The 23,304-nt window shown below is 37.9% G+C and overlaps 1 protein-coding gene across 1 annotated transcript; it reads left to right on the top strand.

Moving 5' to 3' along the window:
- Window positions 1-21,072: 21,072 nt before the first annotated feature.
- Window positions 21,073-23,021, top strand: LOC120166029. The gene is made up of 2 exons (XM_039175426.1): window positions 21,073-21,570; window positions 22,887-23,021. The coding sequence occupies exons 1-2, from the start codon at window positions 21,073-21,075 to the stop codon at window positions 23,019-23,021; spliced, it is 633 nt and encodes a 210-aa protein (XP_039031357.1).
- Window positions 23,022-23,304: the final 283 nt, after the last annotated feature.

The raw sequence follows: 23,304 nt of genomic DNA, 5'->3' as shown, positions 1-23,304 counted from the left end.
AAATTAAATTTGAATTTGTAAAGTTCATTGCAAAGACGTTAATTAATCGGCTAGGTACCGATTTAGGGCGTTGTGGGGGTACTAATCATTCCCCGCACGTAACCGACTCTCGAACTTGGATTTTGGTAACGCAGACCTTAATTTGTTGTTTTAATTAAAATTAATTTTATTTAAATAACAAACATTTTTGGGTGCCCAATCACACCCTAATCAAAGATTGGTGGCGACTCTTTGAACTGTATTTTTTCGATCATAAAGGAAATCCAAATTTTTTCGAAACGAAAGGTTTTTAAATTGCATTTGTTTTTAAATTAAAAATCAATTGAAAGAGATAAATTAAAAATTAATGTGGTTTTTAAAATCTCACCTTTTTTCACCTTTTAGAAAAAAATCGTTTCGACAGTTTGGCGACTCCGCTGGGGACCTCTTTTTTTTAGAGAGTCAGGCCGATAGTCGATTAATTAATTGTCTTTGCAATTGAAAATTACAAATTCGTTTTAATTTGGTTTTTTATCCCTTGTTTGGTTTTTAATAAGTTTTGTTAGTATTTTGATTTAATTCGATTAACAATTAAATAGTTGTACTAATTTGTTTGCTAATGATTTCAGATTAATTGTATGAATTTAGGAAATTTTGAGTGTTTTTATTGTGCTTTTTCGCTTTTCCTCACACACTGCACAGTTACATTTTCATGACATGAGCTAAAACCCCGCTCCGTCCTAATTAAGTAGGAGTGAGAAACTATGCCCTCGTGTGGTTTTCACCTCCGCATGGGATAGTGGATCGCTCCTGGAGCTCACGCCTTATGGTCCTCGTGATGGTAATCACCTCCGCATGGACATAAGGAGGTGTCTTCCCTCGAAATTGAACTCGATCCCCTAAAGCCTGTGATGGGTCAGGATTGAGGGTTCGGCAGCCCAAGGGGGCACTGGCAAGGACAATTCGAGAACCTATTGCTTTAGAACCTAACCCATCATATAGTGAACGTAGAGCCCGAACTTAGGTTGAACTAAACCCAAACCTTAAGAATCCCGTGAGGAGGGTACACAAGGAAAGCTTTTTTTGAGTTATTTATTTTCATTTTTCGAGTAAATGCATGCAAACTAGATATCATGCGGTTAGGTTTATTTTTTGAATAAGCATGCGAATTAAATATCATGCGGTTAGGATTTATTTTTGTGAATAACAAAGCATGGGGGTAGATATCATGATGGGTAGGATCTGATAAAGCATGATTGGGTAGCCAGCATGTGGGTAGGATTCTTGAACAAATTATTATCCCGATTTAATGTTTGCTAACCGATCTCTTGTTGTCTTTGTCTTGTTTCTTTTCTGTTTTGCATTGCACTATCCATTACATGGTGTTGATTTGGGATCAATGTCCATATAGAAGGCCAGTAATATGGAACGAACGGTTCAGAAAGAGGTTGAAGACAATGTCGATGTTCTGAGGTGGTCGGAACAGTCCCAACTGACCAATGGGGATAGCGTGATGTCTGGATACGTGTCAGAGTTATTTAGTTATACTCACATCAACGTGCGTCAGAATGATCTAAGTGAGCTAAAGGAGATATGTGGAAGATGGACAGTAGCCGATAAGGAGATGTTTTATCAATTGTACGGCGATATTCCTTATCTTCTGGATGTTCCTATTGACCGAAATCTGTTTAGAGCGTTGGCACAATTCTGGAATCCGGCTTACAGCTGTTTCACATTTGGTAGAGTGGATCTAACACCAACAATAGAGGAGTATCAAGCTTTGGTCCGTTGTTCGAGGTCCCAGATGGATAGAGTATATACCAAGCTGCCAGTCACTCCTTCGTTTAAGAAGAAATTACTATTGATGACCGGAATGAGTGAAGATTGGGTAATCAGAAACATTAAGAAGAAGGGAGACAGTGAGTGTATCTCTTGGGCTGCTTTGAAAGAAGTAATTGATCATCACCCTGACAAGAGAAAGAAGCTCGACTTGTTTGCTTTAGGGATTTATGGGCTCGTTATTTTTCCAAAGGTGTTAGGATATGTAGACGTATCAGTCGTTGACATGTTTGAAAGATTAGACAAGCGCGTGGATCCAGTTCCAGCTATTCTAGCTGAGACGTTCCGGTCTTTGAGTTCTTGTAGGCGCGAGGGAGAATGGCGCTTTATAGGATGTGCGCCTTTGCTGCTAGTGTGGATTCTGAGTCATTTCAAACATGTTGAAAGAGCACCAGGATGAGTGTTTCTAGAGGGGTTTTCACCTTTGAAAGATTTTCTTTCTAAAGAATGGCCTGGGGGCTTCACCGAAGAAAAATGGATAGTCATCTTCAAGGATATCAGAGATGGAGATATTTTGTGGCGAGCTTCATGGAATACCTCCTCGGATATACTTTACCAATGTGGAGAGCGAGATTGGGTTCTTTTGCCAAGTATATGGGGTTCTGTTGGGTATGCACCGCTACTAGTTTCCAGACAGTATGGATCGAGGTAGTTCATTCCAGCCACGTGGGACTTGGTAGGATCGGATTTTGCATTCAAAGGAGATCAGTATAAGGGTAAAGTTAAAGGGGTTGCTAAGGCCTGGAAGCAAACTCGTCGCGTAAATTTGTTCACTTATGATCTCGAGTTATCTCAAGAGTACGAGCAGTGGAGAAGCGGTCGAGTAAACGACAACATCCCGATAGTGAATCCTGAAAATATTCAGCCGGTGGAGGAACAGTTGAGAGTGGTGCCATCTCCATTAGAGTTAGCCAAGCATGATTTCAAAGCATAACGGAGACAATGGAGAATGACTTTACAGAAGCTAGAAGATGAAGTTTATCAAAAGGGATTGAAGATTGACATTCAGAAGAGTAGAGCATATCGAATTGAAAAAGTGGAGAAGCAACTTCGGCTACACTTTGACGATCTTCGGTCAACTTATCAGCGAATGGTAAAAGCTCAGACAGGTTCTAGCTCGAGTAAGTCATCTGTCGAATGGAGGCAAGAGGTGGCGAGCCTCAAAAGAGTAGCCGGAGAGAGTAAAGAATAGCTCAAGCAAAGCAGGCACCAAGTGAAGATTTTATCGAAAGAAAAGGATTCTTTAGAGCAGCGGTTACAAAAGAGTCAAGCCTAGAATGAGAAGTTGAAGGAGAAAATTTCAAGTTTAGAGACCGCATTACGACGATACTGAAACAGGGAAGGTAGCTCAAGCCATGGGGAAGTTGAAAGTCTGAAAAAACAAGTGAGTGAGCTTGAAGCCATGGTTCGAGATTTTCAGAGGCAAGCAAGTGAGCTATTGATAGTTCCTTATGAGGGGGATATACAATGGTGTTTTCGATGGGAGCGAGCTCAGGCGAGAGTTAAGCAAAGAGAATACATTATTGCTTGTTACCTAGGACACGCGCGGATAATAGCTCAATATTTGGTCATTTTATCCGAGGAAGCTGCTGATGTGACTGAAGAACTGGATCCCGAGGCTGAAGAAAAACCAGAAGATCGTGGAGTTACTTGCACATGTACAGGAAATAGGAGAGATGGTGCAGATTTATTTGTGATATGTTTCAACTTTGTAATTGAACGTCGTTCTAATATAAAGAGTTGTTCTAAGGAGTCGTTCCAGGATCAACACCCTGCATTTTGCATATGAATTTTTAATACATTTAAATTTTTGCATCGTATTTTATTCATTCATAATCATATATCTCATATTCATTAATAAATATCAGCGATAACAAAATGACTCTGTGACAGAGTAATACTGGAAAATCCCAAGCATATCTACAGAACCAGGAAGAAAGTTATGGAAGACAAACTTGCCCAAATTGAGAAGGCTCAGTTGGAGCTACAAGATAATATCAAGAAAATGCAAGAAGATATGATGAATTCCCAAAAGGAGATGTTTGCTAAGTTTGCGAGTATGTTGGAAGGAAGAAATCCAGAACATGGGAAAAGCCCTATGCCAGAAGGTGTAACTGAGAACCCACTTCATTATCTAGGGTTAACCCCAGAACAATCTCAGAACGTTCAAGTGACCCCTGTTTATGTTGGGAAGGTCCACATTAATCCAGTCGGTGCTTCTGTTAACGTACAGCCTGGATCTAGTTCATATCAGGAAGAACATCAATATCATCAAGTTTCGGACCTTGATGAAGAAGCCAAGAAGGACCAAAACAATCCGTTGGAAGAGAAATGGAAAAAGCTAGAAAGAGAAGTCAAAGCCATGAAGGAAGATACTAGTGTCTATGGATTTGACGCAAAGGAGTTAAGTCTAGTTCCTGATCTGGTCTTGCCTCCAAAGTTCAAGGTTCCTGACTTTGAGAAGTTTGATGGTACCAGGTGTCCCTCTGCGCATATCACAATGTTTTGTAGGAAGATGACCGGATACATAGGGGACGATAAATTGTTGATACACTGTTTTCAGGAAAGCTTAACTGGTTCGGCAATCCGGTGGTATAACCAGCTGACTAAAGCTAATATTAAATCGTGGAAAGACTTGGCTAAGTCCTTTCTTGAGCAATAAAAACATGTAAAAGATGTTAGGCCCAACAGGATGATGTTGCAAGGAATGGAAAAGAAATCTAACGAGAGTTTTAGACAATATACTCAAAGATGGAGAGATGTAGCAGTGCAAGTCCACCCGCCATTGGAAGAGGAGGAAACAAATATGCTTTTTGTCAACACCTTAAAGGCTCCTTTTTTCTCGCATCTTATCGGTAATCCTTATCGAAGTTTTGCTGATGTAGTTACGGTGGGAGAAATGATTGAAATGGCTGTTAAGAGTGCGAAGCTCGAGGAAGGAGAGTCTAGTAAGAGGCCACCAACGAGGAAAAAGGAAAACGAAGTCAGTAATGTGAGGCAGTACGATTCTAATAACATCACTGTTTCCCGTCCTCAAGGAGTAGGGTCATCAACGCAAAATGACAATAGACAAGGAGCAAGGGACCAGAGGAGAGAGAGGCCTCAATTTGACCCCATCCCGATGACTTATAAGGAATCGTTTCAGATTTTGTACGATCGGCACGTGGTTTCGCCGTATCACGTGACACTAATGCAACCTCCTTTTCCCAAATGGTATGATGCTAGTGCTCAGTGTGAGTACCATGCAGGGAACCCTGGGTATTCCATTGAGAATTGTACTGCTTTTAAGAAGGTTGTCCAAGCTTTGAGAACGAGGAATGTCATCAACTTTGGTGACAGTGAGCAGCCGAATATAGCTCAGAATCTGTTGCCAAGCCATGCAGGGGCAGGAGTTAACGCGATTACTGAAGAGAAAGGAAAGAGAATTGTAAGGAATGTTAGTGAGGTAGTATCACCCATGAGTTGGGTGTGGTGCCAAATGGTCAAGGTAGGATTGTTGAAGCCCAGTTTGATGGGTGAACAGTTTAACAATGGAGAGGTATGTCAGTATCATAACAGTGAAGGACACAGTATTCAACGATGTCCTGACTTCCTATCTTTGGTACAAGACATGATGGACAGTAAAGAAATTGAGTTCTTTAGAGAGATTGCTGAAGAAGAGGAAGCAGAAGTTTGCGCTTCAGAAGGATCGTCTAAAGGGGTATACAATGCCAGTTGTCCCCTAATTATTACTCCCAAGAATCGAGTTGCTGAGAAGGTAGCCCCGAAAGTGGTTATTACACCTCCATCTCCATTCCCATATTGGGATAATAAACAAGTGCCTTGGAGATATGATTGCCAGATGGGAGATGTAACAAAAGTGAATGAGGAAGTAGATGAAGTGGGACGCTTTACTAGAAGCGGTAGGTGTTATTCTCTTAATCCACCTAAAGAGTCTGAGAATAAGGTTGCAGTTGATAAGGGGAAAAAGGTTGATGTGCAGATAGAAGAAGATAAGCATGTTATCAATGAACCAGTAACCGAGAGTGAAGCGGTAGAATTTTTAAAGTTTCTGAAACACAGTGAGTACAGTGTTGTTGAACAGTTACACAAGTTGCCTGCCCGTATTTTTGTTTTATCATTACTTTTGAGTTCAGAGGCCCATAGGAATGCTTTGTTAAAGGTTTTGAACCAGACTTTTGTTCCGAAAGAGTTGCCCATTGAAAAGTTGGACCAATTAGTTTCCAATATACAAGCTGATAATTTTTTTATCTTTTTCTGAGGATGAGATCCCTTCTGGGATGATTGGTAGTCAGAAGGCTTTGCACATTACAGTTAAATGTAAAGGGCATGTGTTGTCCCGGGTCTTGGTTGATAATGGTTCAGCTTTGAATGTGATACCCTTAGTGACTCTAAAGAAGCTTCCATTAGATAGTACACTTATGAGAACCTGTCAAAGTGTGGTTCGAGCTTTCGATGGGACTAAAAGAGAAGTGTTGGGCAAGATTGATGTTCCTCTGAATATTGGTCCAGCAACTTATGAAGTGGAATTTCTCGTAATGGACATTATGCCTACGTACAATTATTTTTTGGGAAGGCCTTGGATTCATCAGGCCGGTGCAGTTCCATCCACATTGCATCAGAGACTGAAATTTGTGATCAATGGAAGGTTGGTATGTATTCATGCTGAAGAGGACAATATTGCTTCTGTTTCTACTACTGCTCCGTACATTGAAGTGGATGAGAAAGCGGTCGAGTGTTCTTTCAGATCGTTGGAGTTTGTCAATGCTACATTCGTGGCTGAAGGCAGGAAGATACCAAAGCCTAGACTATCAAATTGTACCAAAATGGGACTCAAGCTGACCCTTGGAAGAGGAGCAAAAGTTGGGAAAGGGTTAGGAAGTCAGTTACAAGGACCAGTGAATCCAATATGCCCTGTTACTAAAATAGATCGATTTTGGTTTGGCTTATCAGCCAACTCCGAGGGATAAGCTGAGGGGAATTAAGAAGGGTCAGGAAATCAGAAAGGCCAGATTGCCTAGTGAAGACCTTAGCTGGGAACCCATGATCTTCTCGCCGTTGAGTAGCATTTTCATATCCGGGGGACATATGTTTCAAGGGAATTCAAGGAACACTGAGGTGATGGTTGAGGATGCCTTGGGAGATTTAGGCATTAACGTTATAATTGATGATGAATTTGAGGAAATGAGAGATATGGGCATTTATCCTGCACCACCGGGCTTCGTGTTGAACAATTGGACTGCGGAAGAACTGCCTGTAGTTTACAAATCTTTTATAGAGTAATCTACTGGAACTTTCTCCCTGTTGTTCATACCCTGGGGCAATAGGTGATTTTATGTAAAGGGTTAAGCTGTTTGTTTTTTCTTGCTTTCAATAAAAGATGCATTCTGTTAGTTCCAAATGGCAAACATTCTCCCATGCATTTCATTCATTCATTCTTTGTTGTATATATGTATGTATTTATTTCTTTCTATTTATTTATTTGGGAAAAGATCCTCCCATATGTATATATGTATATATATCTTCTCTTTCATTATTTTTTCAGGAGCTCAGATATCAGTAATATGAATGCCAATGACTCTGACTCGGAGATTGATTTCGAGAAGCCTATATGTCAAGGAGAAATCGAGGACTGTGATGATGATGAGGGATGTGAACTACCTTTTTGAATTGCTGAAAATGGTGGAGAATGAAGATAAGCAGATTCTACCTCATAAAGAGCCTAATGAGATTTTGAATTTGGGGACAGATGAGGATAAGAGAGAAGTAAAGATTGGTACCACTCTGTCAGTTGGAGGTCGACATGATTTGATAGAATTGCTTCAAGAATACAAGGATGTGTTTGCTTGGTCATACGAAGATATGACAGGTTTAGATACAGAATTGGTTGTTCACAAACTGCCAATAAAGCCTGAATGTAAACCGGTACAACAAAAACTGAGAAGAATGAGACCTGAGATGCTGTTCAAGATTAAAGAGGAAGTGAAGAAACAATTTGATGCTGGATTTCTTAAAGTGGCTAAATATCCTGAATGGGTGGCGAATATTGTCCCAGTACCGAAGAAGGATGGAAAAGTTCGAATGTGTGTTGACTATAGGGATCTCAACCGAGCTAGTCCAAAAGATAATTTTCCTTTGCCACATATAGACACGCTAGTGGATAATACTGCTGGAAATTCTTTGTTATCTTTTATGGATGGTTTCTCTGGCTACAATCAAATTAAGATGAACCTTGAAGATATGGAAAAAACGACGTTCGTTACTATGTGGGGAACGTTTTGTTATAAAGTAATGCCGTTTGGACTGAAGAATGCCGGGGCAACATATCAAAGGGCCATGGTGACGTTATTTCACGACATGATGCATAAAGAGATAGAAGTTTATCGATGATATGATTGTCAAAGCTAAGACCGAAGAAGAACATATTGGGAATTGAGAAAGCTTTTTAAAAAGACTAAGAAGATGCCAGCTAAACTAAACCCAAATAAATATACTTTTGGGGTGACATCTGGGAAGTTGTTGCGATTCATAGTAAGCCAAAAAGGAATTGAAATAGACCCAGATAAAGTAAAGGCTATTCAAGACTTGCCACCCCCACGAACACAAAAAGAAGTCAGAGGATTTTTGGGGAGATTGAATTATATAGCTCGGTTTATTTCACAGCTGACGGAAAAGTGTGATCCCATATTCCGCCTTATTCGCAAGAATAACTCAGGGGAATGGAGTGAGGATTGTCAAAGAGATTTTGAAGCAGTGAAAAGATATTTGTCGAGCACTCCAATCTTAGCGCCACCATCTCAGGCAAACCCTTGATTCTTTATTTGTCAGTTTATGAAAATTCAATGGGGTGTGCTGGGGCAACGTGACCAAACCGAGAAGAAAGAAAGGGCTATTTATTATCTCAGCGAGAAGTTCACTGAATGTGAGACAAGATACTCACCCATTGAAAAGTTGTGTTGCGCTTTAGTATGGGTTACCCGAAGGCTTAGTCAATATATGTTGTATCATACTACTTGGCTTATATCCAAGCTTGATCCCTTAAAATATCTAATGGGTGTGCCTGCATTATCTGGAAGATTAGCTCGTTGGCAGATCCTATTGTCCGAATTTGACATCCAGTATATAAACCAGACGGTAATTAAAGGAAGTGCTATAGCGGAATTCATTGCAAGCAGGGCTTCGGAAGAATATGAGTCGTTGAGATTTTATTTCCCAGATGAGGGTTTAATGGCCATCTCGGTAGAAGAAGCAGTGGCATCCACTAGTAAATATTGGAAGTTGAACTTCGATGGTGCTTCAAATGCCTTGGGACATGGAATCGGGGCAATTTTGGTCTCCCCAGAGGGAGAGCATTATCCTTTCACCAGTCGACTTAATTTTGATTGTACTAACAATATGGCCTAGTATGAAGCTTGTGTTTTGGGTCTTAGAGCTGTCGTTGATCGCAAAATAAAAAGGCTCAAGGTGTATGGGGATTCAGCTTTGGTAATTTACCGACTCAGGGGAGAATGGAAGACAAAAGATCCTAAGCTTGTAGAATACCGTAAGTTAGTTATGGAACTTGTTGAAGAATTTGAAGAAGTAACTTTCAATTACCTCCCCAGAGAAGAGAATCAAATGGCAGATGCCTTAGCCACACTGGCAGCAGCGTTTAAGATGAACGAGCATTCAAATATGATGCCCATTGAAATGAAGGCTTATGAGTATCCAGCCCATTATTTTATATGAAGAGGAAGAAGATGGAAACCCCTGTATTATGATATCTTGCAATATAAGGTATCAGAGTTATCCAGAACAGCCCTGAGAATGATAAGAGAACCATTAGAAGAATGGCATTAGGGTATGTGCTTGATGGTGAGACTCTATACAAGAAAAGTCTGGATCATGTATTGTTAAGATATGTGGACGCGAAAGAAGCCAAATTGATTCTTGAAGAAGTGCATGAGGGAATATGTGGTACCCATGCTAATGGGCATGCTATGGCTAGGCAGATTATGAGATTTGGGTATTATTGGTCAACTATGGAAACAGACTGTATTAATTATGCCCAAAAATGTCAAAAATGTCAGATTTATGGAGATAAGATACATACTCCTCCTCATCAATTGCATGTAATGACAGCGCCGTGGCCATTCTCAATGTGGGGCATGGATGTTATTGGAAAAATTTCGCCCAAAGCTTCAAATGGTCATCGCTTCATTCTGGTAGCCATAGATTATTTCACCAAGTGGGTAGAAGTGGCTTCTTACGCAAATGTTACCCAGTCTACAATATGCAAATTCTTAAAGAATGAGATCATTTGTAGATATGGTTTACCAGAGAGGATTATCTACGATAATGCGTTGAATTTAAACAATAAGATGATGGACTCGGTCTGTAAGCAGTTCAAAATAAAACATCATAATTCCACCACTTATCGCCCAAAGATGAATGGGGCAGTAGAGTCGGCTAATAAAAACATTAAAAGGCTCATAGAGAAAATGACTAAGACCTATAAGGATTGGCATGAGAAGTTGCCCTTTGCTCTATTTGCTTATCGAACTTCAGTACGGACTTCAACTGGGGCAACTCCGTTTTCTTTGGTTTATGGGATGGAAGCTGTCTTACCTATTGAGGTGGAAATTCCCTCACTTCAGATTTTGTCAGAGGTAAAGCTCAATGAGGCAGAATGGGTACAGGCTAGATGTGACCAATTAAATCTGATTGAAGAACAGAGATTGAAAGCTATTTGTCATGGTCATATGTACCAAAAACGTATGATACGGGCACATGGTAAGGAAGTTCGCCTTCGAGAATTCCATGAGGGAGATTTGGTGCTTAAAAGGATTTTGCCTATTCAGAAGGATTTTAGAGGAAAATGGATGCCCAATTGGGAAGGACCTTATGTTGTCAAGAAGGCCTTTTCTGGGGGAGCTCTAGTCCTAACTGAAATGGACGGATCAGAATTACCATATCCAGTGAATTCCGACGCTGTTAAGAGATATTTTCGCTTGAAGAAGAAATAAAAGAGAAAAAATGAAAAAATGAAAAAAAATGAAAAAAAAATAATAATAAAAATGAGAAGAAGAAAAAGAAAAAGAAGAAAAAAATGAGAAAAAAGAAAAATGATGGAAAAACGAAAAGAAAAAAAGAAGAAAAAATGGAAAATGGAAGAAAAAATGAAAAATGAAAAAAGAGAAAAATGAAAAAAAGAGAAATAAAAGGAGGGTTCAAGATGAAAACCCGAAAAGGGCGTCTTGGAACCAAAGGAGGTCTCAAGTTGAAAACCCGCAAAGGGCGACTTCAGTTGAATTTGAAATTCAGAATTCATGCATAGTGGAGGCTCTGAATCAATTTTGGAAGTGGAAAGAGCTCCTAATATGGATAGTAACAATGACAGTTGGTGATCAGGGATGAGACTAAAGATTAATGAGTCTCGATTGAAATAACCAAGAGAAATTGAATGAACATGAGATTCAATACTGGTTTAGGGCATCCAACGATAGAGATTTGGGAGCTTAGAAGCAGCTTCATACTCTTAAGCATCACAATTTTGGAGATCTTTTTGACAGAAGCTACACTCGAGACATTCTAACGGCGTGCCAGTTCAAAAGCATTTGCATTATTGATATTTGAAGACGCCTACTCTTTTGTTCTTTTATTATTTCCAGTTAAAAGTTTGCCATTTAGTTTCCTAAAATTCTCTGTATTTATATAAATAAAGAGATGTCTTTCCTTGTTCGTTTCCCTTTTGTAAGCATCTTATTTTGAAAAGTTAAAACATATAGCTTAACTTGAAGTACATGATATCACTTTGTATTATTGTGCAAAAGGTTTTGGAAAATGCAGGTATTCTGAAGTTGACAATGGTTTAAACATGTAAGCTTGTGTGGCTACGGGAAGCTAAAACCTTGGAATTCATAGAAAATCTCAGCCATGATAAGAAGACCCAAAGAGATTGTCATTGGTCAAGAAGTTGGTCATGGGTACTGGCGGGTTTCAAGAAAGGAAAGAGTCAAAGGTCATGTTAAGCCGAGAGATATGGAATTGAGATTATTAGCTGGGGTGAACTGGTCAAATGTTCTGTGCCCAAGATGAAACCTAGTTCATCGAGATCAAAAGGAAATGGAGTTCATTCGAAGAAGAAAACGCATTAAATTGCATAATTGCATACATTTAGGCATGAATAGGATCATGGCATTCATAATTGCATGATGACTTAAATATCTACAGGTTTCCCAGGGATAGTTGAAGATGGAAGATATGAAAGCATCAAGATGAGGATAACTAGTTTTGAAATCTTGAAAAGAATGACGTTTAAACGACAATTGAGCCAAAGTAGATTCACATATCCAATGGCTTCCAGACAAGTTTTCACGATAGAGATGGATTTTCAGAAATTTTCTCAAATTTTAAATTTTTGAGTATAATATTTTCAAGCATATGTTTATGACTGATAATGTTTGATTTTCAGGTTTGACCTTTGAAGCAAATCATCTATAAGCCTTCACCGAAGAATAGTGAAGCAAACTCATTTTATGAAGATCGAGTCTTATACTCTCTGGTAGAATAGGGAGCAGACTCGTTTGGTGAAGATTGTTCGAGTTCGATACTCTATGGTAGAATAGGGAGCGGACTCGTTTGTTGAAGATTGTTCGAGTTCTATACTCTCTGGTAGAATAGAGAGCGGACCCGTTTTATGAAGATTGTTCAAGTTCTATACTCCCTGAACGAATAGGGAGTGGACCCGTTTATTGAAGATTGATTGAGTCTTATACTCCCTAAATGAATAGGGAGCAGATACGCTTGTTGAAGATTGATCGAGTCTTATACTCCCTGAATGAATAGGGAGCAGACACGTTTGTTGAAGATTGGTCAAGTCTTATACTCCCTGAAGGGATAGGGAGCAGACCCGTCATTCGAAGATTTTTCAAGTCTTGCTTATCCTGAAGTAATAGAGAAGCGGATTAATCTTTTGAAGTTCTAATGGCCGGACAAACTTGATCATCTATTGATCTTTGCCCTATTCTCGTTACACGACAATGAGCAAAGAGGGGCAGCTGTAGATGCTCGTTTTTGTCCGAGGTCCAATACAAGATTCAAAGTGGATTGCAGGACTAAAATAAGTATAACAGTTTGTAACACCCAGTGAATAACCAAGTCAGATTTTCTTTTTGGAGCCACGTAAGAAGCAATGAGGCAAACGGTTATGGAAAAAGAGAGTAAAAACTGAAGAAAACAGTTTGTAAGTGGGGGGCACGACTTAAAGAGCAGTTTTTGGGAATAGTTAAAGAAAAAGGGGGTTCAGATTTTTAATGGGCGAGGAACCACTGAAAACGAAAAAAAAAACACTATCAAACAACTAGAGATTACGAAAAAAAGGAGAGGAGAGATTACAGAGACTAGATTTTTTTTATTTACACACCAGAACAAATAGAAAAAAAAATGTGAAAACAACGTTCGGGAATTCAGAGATCAAACAGTGTAATCGGGTTATTCCCTATCTTTCTCGAAAGCAATACAAGCAATTTGTAAGTAAGTTATTTTTCTTTTTGTTTTTTGAAATATCCAATAATGCTATGTGTGGTTCTTTATTTTTCTTTCAAAAACTAGAAAATAGGGAGATATTAGAGATTTACCTGGGTTGTGTGAGCGCAGATGGAACCTCGGTGACTCCATGTCAACACCGTTCGGGTTCCATTATAAAATAAAAGGGATTGATGTTAGTCTTAATAAAAATATTTTCTTTCTTTAATCAAAACAGTAAAGAACGAGAGAGAGAGAGAGAGCTTACCTTGGCCGAGCGTTCGTGGCTCTCAATCGAAGGGGTTTTAGGCATGGTGGTCACCATTTCTGTTAGTTGAGTAGAGGAAGAGTATGAGAGGAGGAGAACGGCGCTGGGGAGACGTTTAGTTTAGCAAAGTACTGAATTATTTTAGGTTTAGTCTAATTATAAATTCAAGGGTTTTAATTGAAATGACATCGTTCCAAATAGGGTCAGAGTAGCCCACCATTGTGCAAATGGGTTTATTTCTGTAAGGGTCATGTTAGTTTTCACTCCAGTTCATTTTAGTCCTCAAATCAAGCTCTTTTGAATTTTTTTTAATTTTGTCATTGTATTTCATGTTCCTCTCTTTTTAATCCTATGTTATGTTGTTCATAATTTATTGTTGTTCTTATTTTTAGACTATAATTTTTTTTAGATTACATTTTAATCCCATAGTATGTTTACTTAATTCACATGTTATTTTGCACTATGTTCGACTGTTTTTGGTATGGGCTATTTTTGTCCTTTGTGATATGAATGTATATATATACACATGCATAGGTATGCATAACTTGGTCCATATGAAGCATATTTTATTTTGCCCAAAGGCATAGACATTATGGTGTATTATTATGTATAAATGTATTGGCACGTGAACATGTATTTTCATCTTGTGAATAAATTTATAATATGTGGTTACATGCATGTACACGATATATGAGTATTTTGCATATTAAGCCAAAGTAGTTTGTATATAATGTGTTCTTGCCTTTAAATTACATTTACCGATTTAATGTATGTAAAGTCATGTGAATTTATTTTAATTTAGTTCATTGTTAGGATTGTATTCTTTAAGTAGTTGCTCGTATTTGTTTTGCTTTATTGATATGTTTTCGTACATGTACAGATATGCAAATGATTTAATTGTGAATTGCTTGACATTTTTTGCATGATATGTATGATAGCCTCACGTGCATAACTCGACCTATTACATAATCGGACTAAGGGTAATACCCTTTTAATTTAAAATTGTTTTAAGTGGGCAGTCATAACTGATTTGAGGTCCACTTTTAATGATTTTAAAATAAAAGTGTATCCCAAAAGTGAACCAAAAAATTGATTCGTCACCTAAAATTTGGGAACGAGAGAAAAAGAAATGTTCGTTTATTTAAATATATCGAGAAAAGGTTGTTATATCTTTAAGATCTGGTCTCGATATTTGTAAATAATCGAACATTCTTTATCTTTCTAAAACGACTCGGTAATTTTAATTTAATTTATTTGAGTGCTTTTGAATATTTTTAAATTTACATCATTGTTTAATGGGATCAAAAATCAAATTAAATTTGAATTTGTAAAGTTCATTGCAAAGACGTTAATTAATCGGCTAGGTACCGATTTAGGGCGTTGTGGGGGTGCTAATCCTTCCCCGCACGTAACCGACTCCCGAACTTGGATTTTGGTAACGCGAACCTTAATTTGTTGTTTTAATTAAAATTAATTTTTATTTAAAATAACAAACATTCTTGGGTGCCCAATCACACCCTAATCAAATATTGGTGGCGACTCTTTGAACTGTATTTTTTCGATCATAAAGGTAATTCAAATTTTTTCGAAACGAAAGGTTTTTAAATCGCATTTGTTTTTAAATTAAAAATCAATTGAAAGAGATAAATTAAAAATTAATGTGGTTTTTAAAATCTCACCTTTTTTCATCTTTTAGAAAAAAATCGTTTCGACAGGAGCAATTAACAGAAGAAATGGAAGATTTACAGACCAGTTTTGAAGAGGAGGTGAATAGGTCTCGAGCTTTGAATGGTAAGCTCAAAGATTATATCTCGCATCTTGAGGAGTCCTTACTTCAAATGCAAATGCCACCTGAGTAGATGAACTTAAGGCTTACTTGTGAGGAGAATAACTCTTGACGAGAGCAAGTTAGAGGACTAGAGAGTGAGTTTTAACGCTGTTGAGTACGCATCACCAATCTTGAAAGGGAAATTACTCGAATCAAAGAGGGATGGAAGGACATATATGAACACCATCGGATGTTGGTAGAAGAGCGTGAGCGTATGATGGGTGAAGCTATAGCTCAAATGGGTGGAGTTGCTCAGTACATGAATGAATTGGCTAATAGAGCTGAGATCATCCAATTGCGAACAAGTCCAGTTTCTGAGTATACAAGGGAGATCATTGCTATTATGAAAGAAATAATAGAGCTAAGTCCGAGGGCTAAACCTTATCTGTAATGGATCTCTTTGTAATAAAGGAAACTTGTTATCTAATGAAGTTAGTTCCAAATGGTAACTTTTTGGGTCAACACCTTTAGGTTGCATTTTTGTATTAACATCATTCATTTTGCAAATTTTTAACACATCAAAATGCATCATTATAAAGCATTACCAATAACATGCATCCAATTTTTTTTTTAAAAAAAACAAAGAGATTAATTTTTTAAGGATTTTGTGACAGAGAGATTCTGGCAAGTAAAAACATTAACCCTCATCATACACGAAGTAAGACCATGGATGGTAAGATTGAGCAGTTAAAGAAAGAGATGAAAGAAGAGTTACAAAATATACAACAAGAATGGCATTCGAGAATGGAACAGTCACAAAAATCAATTCTAGATCAGATATTGCAAAGCCAAACCAGTATGATGAATGAAATGATGACCAAGATGTCTGGGTTACAAACTGAAGTAGCTAAAGAGACAAGTACTATTTTGGCTTCTGGCCATGAGTCTAACCCGAGATTAATTATTTCACCTGAAAAGATAGTTGAGCATCCTGTGAGGTCTTCAGCAACAAAGGTTCAAATGATGGGCACAACTAATCCTCAAAATAGATCTCATGTATATATCGATGTAGATCCTGAGGAAATGGAGAAATATAAAACCAAGGTACCAGAACATTTGAAGGATTGGTACAAAGGGTTTCTTAAAGAGATGGGAAAGCAGAGTTCTCAAGATGGAATGGAGGCAGAAGAACTGAGTCTAGTGCCAGACTTGATCTTACCACTAAAGTTCAAAATGCCTGAATTTGAAAAGTATGATGGAAAAACGTGTCCGTTCGCTCATTTGACCATGTTTTGTCAAAGAATGACGGGATTGGGGAAGGATGATTGACTGTTAATTCATTGCTTTCAGGCTAGTTTGACAGGGGCAGCTGCCAAATGGTATAATCAGTTGACTCGAGCTAAAATAGGGTCTTGGAAGGATTTGGCGAACGTATTTAAAGAACAATATCAACATGTTACTGACATGATGCCTGATCGTGTTACTCTTCAGAACATGGAGATGAAACACAATGAGACCTTTCGTCAATATGCTCAGGGCTGGAGAGACATTGCCGCTCAAGTGCACCTACCACTTATTGAGAGGGAGTTTATAACAATGTTTATTGACACATTAAAATCTCCCTATATTGATCATATGTTAGGAGTGGCGACTAAGAGTTTCTCTGATATCGTGATGTGCAGTGAAATGATTGAAAAAGCACTAAAGAATGGACAGATTGCTGGTAGCCAAAATCCTGCAAAGAAACCTTTCATGAAAAAAAAAGAAGGAGAGGTGAATAATGTAAATTTCTCTGTGAGTAAGACAAAGACAGGAAATTTTTCATCGCCAGGAGAAACTAAGCGCGAGTATAACAATGAAAGAATGACATTCACTCCTATACCAATGACATACAGTGAGCTTTTCCATGGATTAGTCCAAGCCCATGTAGTGTCACCAAAATATCTAGATCCAATCAAACCACCTTATCCAAAATGGTTCAATGAAAATGAGACATGCGAATATCATGCAAACCTTTAAGGACATAATATTAAAAGGTGTCTCACTTTTAAAAGGGTGGTTGAGGATTTGATTAGGAGAAAAGTAGTGTCATTCAATGACTCGAAGACACCTTGTGTAACTGAGAACCCGCTTCCAAATCATCAGAACCAGGGAGTGAATGCCATTGAAGAGAATCGAAGAATTAAAATAAGGGTTAAAGAAGTGAGAAGGCCAGTAAAGTGGGTATATGTTCAAATGAAGAAGATATGGTTGCTAAGTCCCGTAAAGAAATGTTCAATCGAAAGGTTAGAAAACTTTTGTGAATACCATGAGGAAAATGGTCATCAAATTCAGGATTGTCAGGAATTCAAGCAGATAGTCCAAGAATTGATGGACAAGCAAGAGTTACAGTTCTATGAAGAAAGGATGATAGAGAGTGAAAGATATATCTGCACTTCTGAAGAAAGTTCAGGAGAAATTGAAAAGAAATTAAAGAAGCATGTTCTGGTAATATCCAAGCCAAATTATCAGACAAGCGTTGGAAGTACAACATCCAAGGTGGTGATTAAAACCCCGATACCTTTTGCCTACAAGAGTGACAAGAGCGTTCCCTGGAATTATACATGCCAAATTAATACTTCAGAAAACAAGGAGAAAAATATTGATGAAGTTGGATTTTTCACCAGGAGTGGAAGATGCTATGCTCCTGGAAAAGCCAATAAAGCAAGAGTTGTGGTTATTGAAGATCTTGAGGAAAAAGTAAACGAACCTGTCAAGATTGAGGAGGCTCAGGAGTTTTTAAAATTTTTGAAACACAACGAGTATAACATCGTGGAACAACTTCATAAGACCCCAACGCGAATTTCGATGTTGTATCTATTATTACATTCTGAGGTACATCGAAATACCTTGATCAAAGTGCTAAATGAAACTTTTATAGGGAAGGACATTCCAGTGGAGCGTGTGGACAGGATGGTGAATCATATTAATGCAGATAACTTCATTTATTTCTATGATGATGAAATACCTGAGGAAGGAAATGGCAGATGCAAGGCACTACACATTACTGCCTATTGCAAAGGGGTTATCATCTCTGGGGTGTTAATTGACAACGGGTCAACTTTAAATGTTATGCCATTTGCCACTCTAAATAGACTTCCTGTAGACGCCTCTTAAATGAGGGTTTATGGCAATATTGTGACGGCGTTTGATGGAACGGAACGTAAAATATTGGGGAAAATGATTATTCCTCTCAAAGTTGGCCCTACGAATTTTGAAATAGAGTTTGTTGTCATGGATATACATCCAAGTTACAGTTGTTTATTAGGAAGACCCTGGATTCACATGGCTAGGGCAGTTCCTTATTCTCTTCACCAAAAGCTTCACTTTATCGTGGACGGGAGTCTAGTGACCATCAAGGCAGAAGAAGATATCATTGCCTCTATCACTACTGATGCACCATATGTAGGGGTAGATGAGAACACACTAGAGTCTTCATTTCAGTAATTGGAATTTGACAATGTCACCTTTATCCCTGAAGGCAAAAGAATTCCCATTCCTCAGCTTTCGAAGAATACAAATATGTAGTTAAAAGAAACAATAGCTAGAGGAGCGAAAGTAGGGAAAATGTTAAGTATGAAACTGCAAGGCATCATTGAATGTTTGAATCCAATTCCTAAAAGAAATTATTTTGGCCTCGGATACAAGCCAACTTACTATGATAAAGTCAGAGATGCATAAAAGCTTAGAGAAAGAAAGAAGGCAAGAGCACAAGGTAAAGACGTTGTTTGGGGTCCCATGATCATACCACCACTCTTCAAATCTTTCGTTTCTGGAGGATTTGTGACTGACATACTGCAGCAGTTAGGGGAAAGTGAAAAAATAGGAATTGGAAGCCTGAGCATCAATGCCATCACAGATGATTCTACTGGAGAATGCTCGTTGGCATCAATTCGCACATGTCCTCTTGATTATGTTGAGAACAACTATACTATTGAAGAACTCCCTGTGTTCTATATGCACTTTTCAGAGTAACGCATAAATAACAAATATGTCTTTTAGCCCAAGTATAATGGGACTGTTGTTATTTATCATGGTTTTAATAAAATGATGTTTTATCTTCATTCTCTTCATAACAAATATTGCATTCAATTATTTAAATTCTTTATTATTTATTAATAATTATTCTTTTGGTAAATATTAAATAAAGTTTTTTTCATAGCCAAATATTTTTTTTTTCATTTCGCAGGTCTTCAGATATCAACTGTTCGAATAATGATATTTCTGAATCACAAATTGATTTTGAAAATGATATGTGTCTTGAATAATCTGAGGGTTATAAGGATGATGAGGAATATGAGCTAAACCCTGAACTTGTTAGAATGATAGAGCAAGAAGACAAACAAATACTGCCCTATAAAGAGAAAACTGAAACAATAAATTTGGGAACAGATGATGATAGAAAGGAGGTCAAAATTGGCACTTCGCTATCACAAGAAACAAGATCAGATCTTATAAGCCTTCTACGAGAATGCAAAGATGTGTTTGCCTGGTCTTATCAGGATATGCCTAGATTGGATACTGACATTATGGTACATAAACTACCAATAAAATCAGAATGTAAGCATGTTCAGCAAAAACTTCGAAGGATGCGGCTAGATATGCTATTAAAGATAAAGGAAGAAGTAAAAAAAATTGATGTTGGTTTCTTACAAGTGGCCAAATACCCTGAATGGGCATCAAACATAGTGCCAGTCCCAAAGAAAGATGGAAAAGTTCGAATGTGTGTTGATTATCGGGATCTTAATCGAGCGAGCCCCAAAGATAATTTTCCACTCCCACATATCGACACTTTGGTTGACAATACGACTGGTCATGCCTTTTTCTCCTTCATGGATGGCTTCTCAAGATATAATCAAATCAAAATAGACCCTGAAGACATAAAGAAGACAATGCTCGTGACAATGTGAGGAACCTTTTGTTATAAGGTGATGCCTTTTGGACTTAAAAATGCCGGGGCAACATATCAAAGAGCCATGGTTACTTTGTTACATGATATGATGCACAAAGAGATAGAAGTATATGTGGATGATATGATTGCCAAATCATAAACTGAGGAAGAACATGTGAAGGTCTTAAGGAAGTTGTTCTTGAGGTTAAGAAAATACCAGCTCAAACTTAACCCAGCCAAGTGCACTTTTGGAGCTACTTCAGGGAAATTATTGGGATTTGTAGTCAGTGAGAATGGGATAGAGATAGATCCTGATAAAGTCAAAGCAATATTGGAACTACCAGCCCCTAGAACACAAAAAGAAGTACGAGGATTGCTAGATTCATCTCTTAATTAACTGAGAAATGTGATCCAATTTTCCGTTTACTGAAAAAGCAAAACCCAGGAGAGTGGGATGATAGTTGCCAAGAATGTTTTGAAAAAATTAAGAGTTATTTGACTAATGCCCCAATCTTAATGCCACCAATCCCAAACAAACCATTGATCTTGTACTTGACTGTCTTTGAGAAGTCAATGGGATGTGTATTGGCACAACATGACGAAACTGGAAGAAGAGAAAGAGCTATTTACTATATCAGTAAGAAATTCACTGACTGTGAGACTCGATATTCCTCGATTGAAAGGTTGTGTTGTGCCTTAGTATGGACTACTAAGAGGTTGAGACAATATTTGTTATATCATACCACCTGGTTGATATCAAGGTTGGATCCACTAAAATACCTGATGGAGTCAACGACTTTAACTAGAAGGATGACAAGATGGCAAATGTTGCTGTCTGAATTTGATATAGTCTATATGAATCAAAAAGTGGTGAAAGGAAGTGTTATTGTCAATTTCCTAGCAAGTAGAGCATTAAAAGACTATAAGCCAGTGAAGTTTGATTTCCCAAATAAGGACTTAATGAGTATATTCACTGCGGAAGAAGATGTTTCGAAAGAAATCTGGAAAATGAACTTCGATGGTGCCTCGAATGCTGTGGGGTATGGAATTGGGGCATTACTAGTTTCACCAGAAGGAGAACATTATCCTTTTACTAGTAGGTTTTCCTTTGAATGCACAAATAACATGGCAGAATATGAAGCATGTATCCTGGGTATTCAAGCTCCAATTGAACGTAAAATTAAAATCTTAGAAGTATTTGGCGATTCTGCTCTAGTTATTTATCAACTTCGCGGGGAATGGATGACTAGAGACTCTAAATTGATGGAATACAAGAACCTGGTAATGGAGTTGATCAAAGAGTTTGAAGAAATTTCTTTCACTTATCTTCCCCGTGAAGAAAATCAAATGGAAGATGCCTTGGCTACGTTGGCAGCCATGTTTAAAGATGATGATCAATCTCGAATGATGCCCATTCGAATGAGTATAAGGGAAGTGCCGGCTCATTGTTGTAATATTGAGGAAGAAGAAGAAAATGGTCTTCCATGGTATTACGATATTCTTCAATATGTAAAATATCGTGCTTACCCTGCCAAAGCAACTGAAAATGATAAACGAACTTTGAGAAGATTGGCGATGGGGTATGTCCTTGAAGGAGAAATTTTATACAAGAAAAGCAAAGATCAATTTCTTTTGAGATGTGTGGATAGAATTGAGGCCAAGAAAATTCTTGAAGAAGTACATAAAGGAGTTTGTGTAACACATGCTAATGGATTCACCATGGCTAGGAAAATCATGAGATTTGGATATTATTGGTCTACTATGGAAGGAGATTGCATCAGATTTGCTCGAAGGTGTCATAAATGTCAGATTTATGATAATCAAATACACGTTCCTCCTTCACTACTCCATGTAATGATCGCGCCGTGGTCATTTTCAATATGGGGCATCGATGTCATTGGGGCAATTTCACGTAAGGCTTCAAATGGACATCGTTTTATCTTAGTGGCCATAGACTATTTCACCAAATGGGTTGAAGCTACCTCATATACTAATGTCACAAAATGAGAAGTTTGTAGATTCTTTAAAAGAGAAATCATTTGCAGATATGGAATACCAGAAAGGATCATCACAAATAATGCATTAAATCTGAATAATGATTTAATGAAGGAATTCTGCATAAAGTTGAAGATCAAACATCACAACTCGACTCCTTACCACCCGAAAATGAATGGGGCAGTAGAAGTAGCAAATAAAAATATCAAGAAGATCATCACAAAAGCAACTGAAACATATAAAGATTGGTATGAGAAGTTACCTTTTGCGTTGTTTGCTTATCGCACATATGTCCGTACATCTACTGGGGCAACACCATTCTCTTTGGTATATGGGATGGAAGCAGTTTTACCTGTTGAGGTGGAAATCCCTTCTCTGAGAGTATTGATGGAATTAAAACGTGATGAGGTTGATTGGGTACAAAGTAGATTTGATCAATTAAATTTGATTGAGGAGAAAAGGCTGAAAGCTATTTGCCATAGACAAATGTACCAAAAAAGAATGATGCAAGCTTATGATAAGAAGGTCAGGCCTCGTGAATTTCATGAAGGTGATTTAGTGCAAAAAAGATCCTCCCTATGCAAAAAGACTTTCATGCGAAGTGGATGCCAAACTGGGAAGATCCTTATGTTGTAAAGAAGGCCTTTTCAGGAAGAGCTTTGGTTTTGACTAAAATGGATGGAGAAGATTTGCCTAATCATGTGAATTCTGATTCAGTCAAGCGATATTACACTTGAAGGAGAAGAAAAGAAAGAAAAAGAAATAAAGGAGGGTTCAAGATAAAAACCTAAAATGGGTGTCTTGAAACCGAATGAGGATTCGAGTTGAAAATCCATAATGGACGGCTCGAATATTCAAGTTTTGATATGACAGATTCCATCGAAAGCCTAACAGTTCAAGGAAAGATTCTCATACTCACACATCTTTTGTACGATCTGAATCTTTGAGACACATGTCAACTTTCAGGAAAGATTTGGGTGAGGAAATATAGTGATTCAACATTTGATATCCACTGTATTT

Source organism: Hibiscus syriacus, unplaced genomic scaffold (assembly GCF_006381635.1).
Source record: "Hibiscus syriacus cultivar Baekdansim isolate YM2019G1 unplaced genomic scaffold, ASM638163v2 tig00111621_pilon, whole genome shotgun sequence".
Classification (NCBI taxonomy): domain Eukaryota; kingdom Viridiplantae; phylum Streptophyta; class Magnoliopsida; order Malvales; family Malvaceae; genus Hibiscus; species Hibiscus syriacus.
The sequence above is the reverse complement of the archived record's forward strand: the minus strand, read 5'-3'. Positions and strand labels throughout refer to the sequence as shown.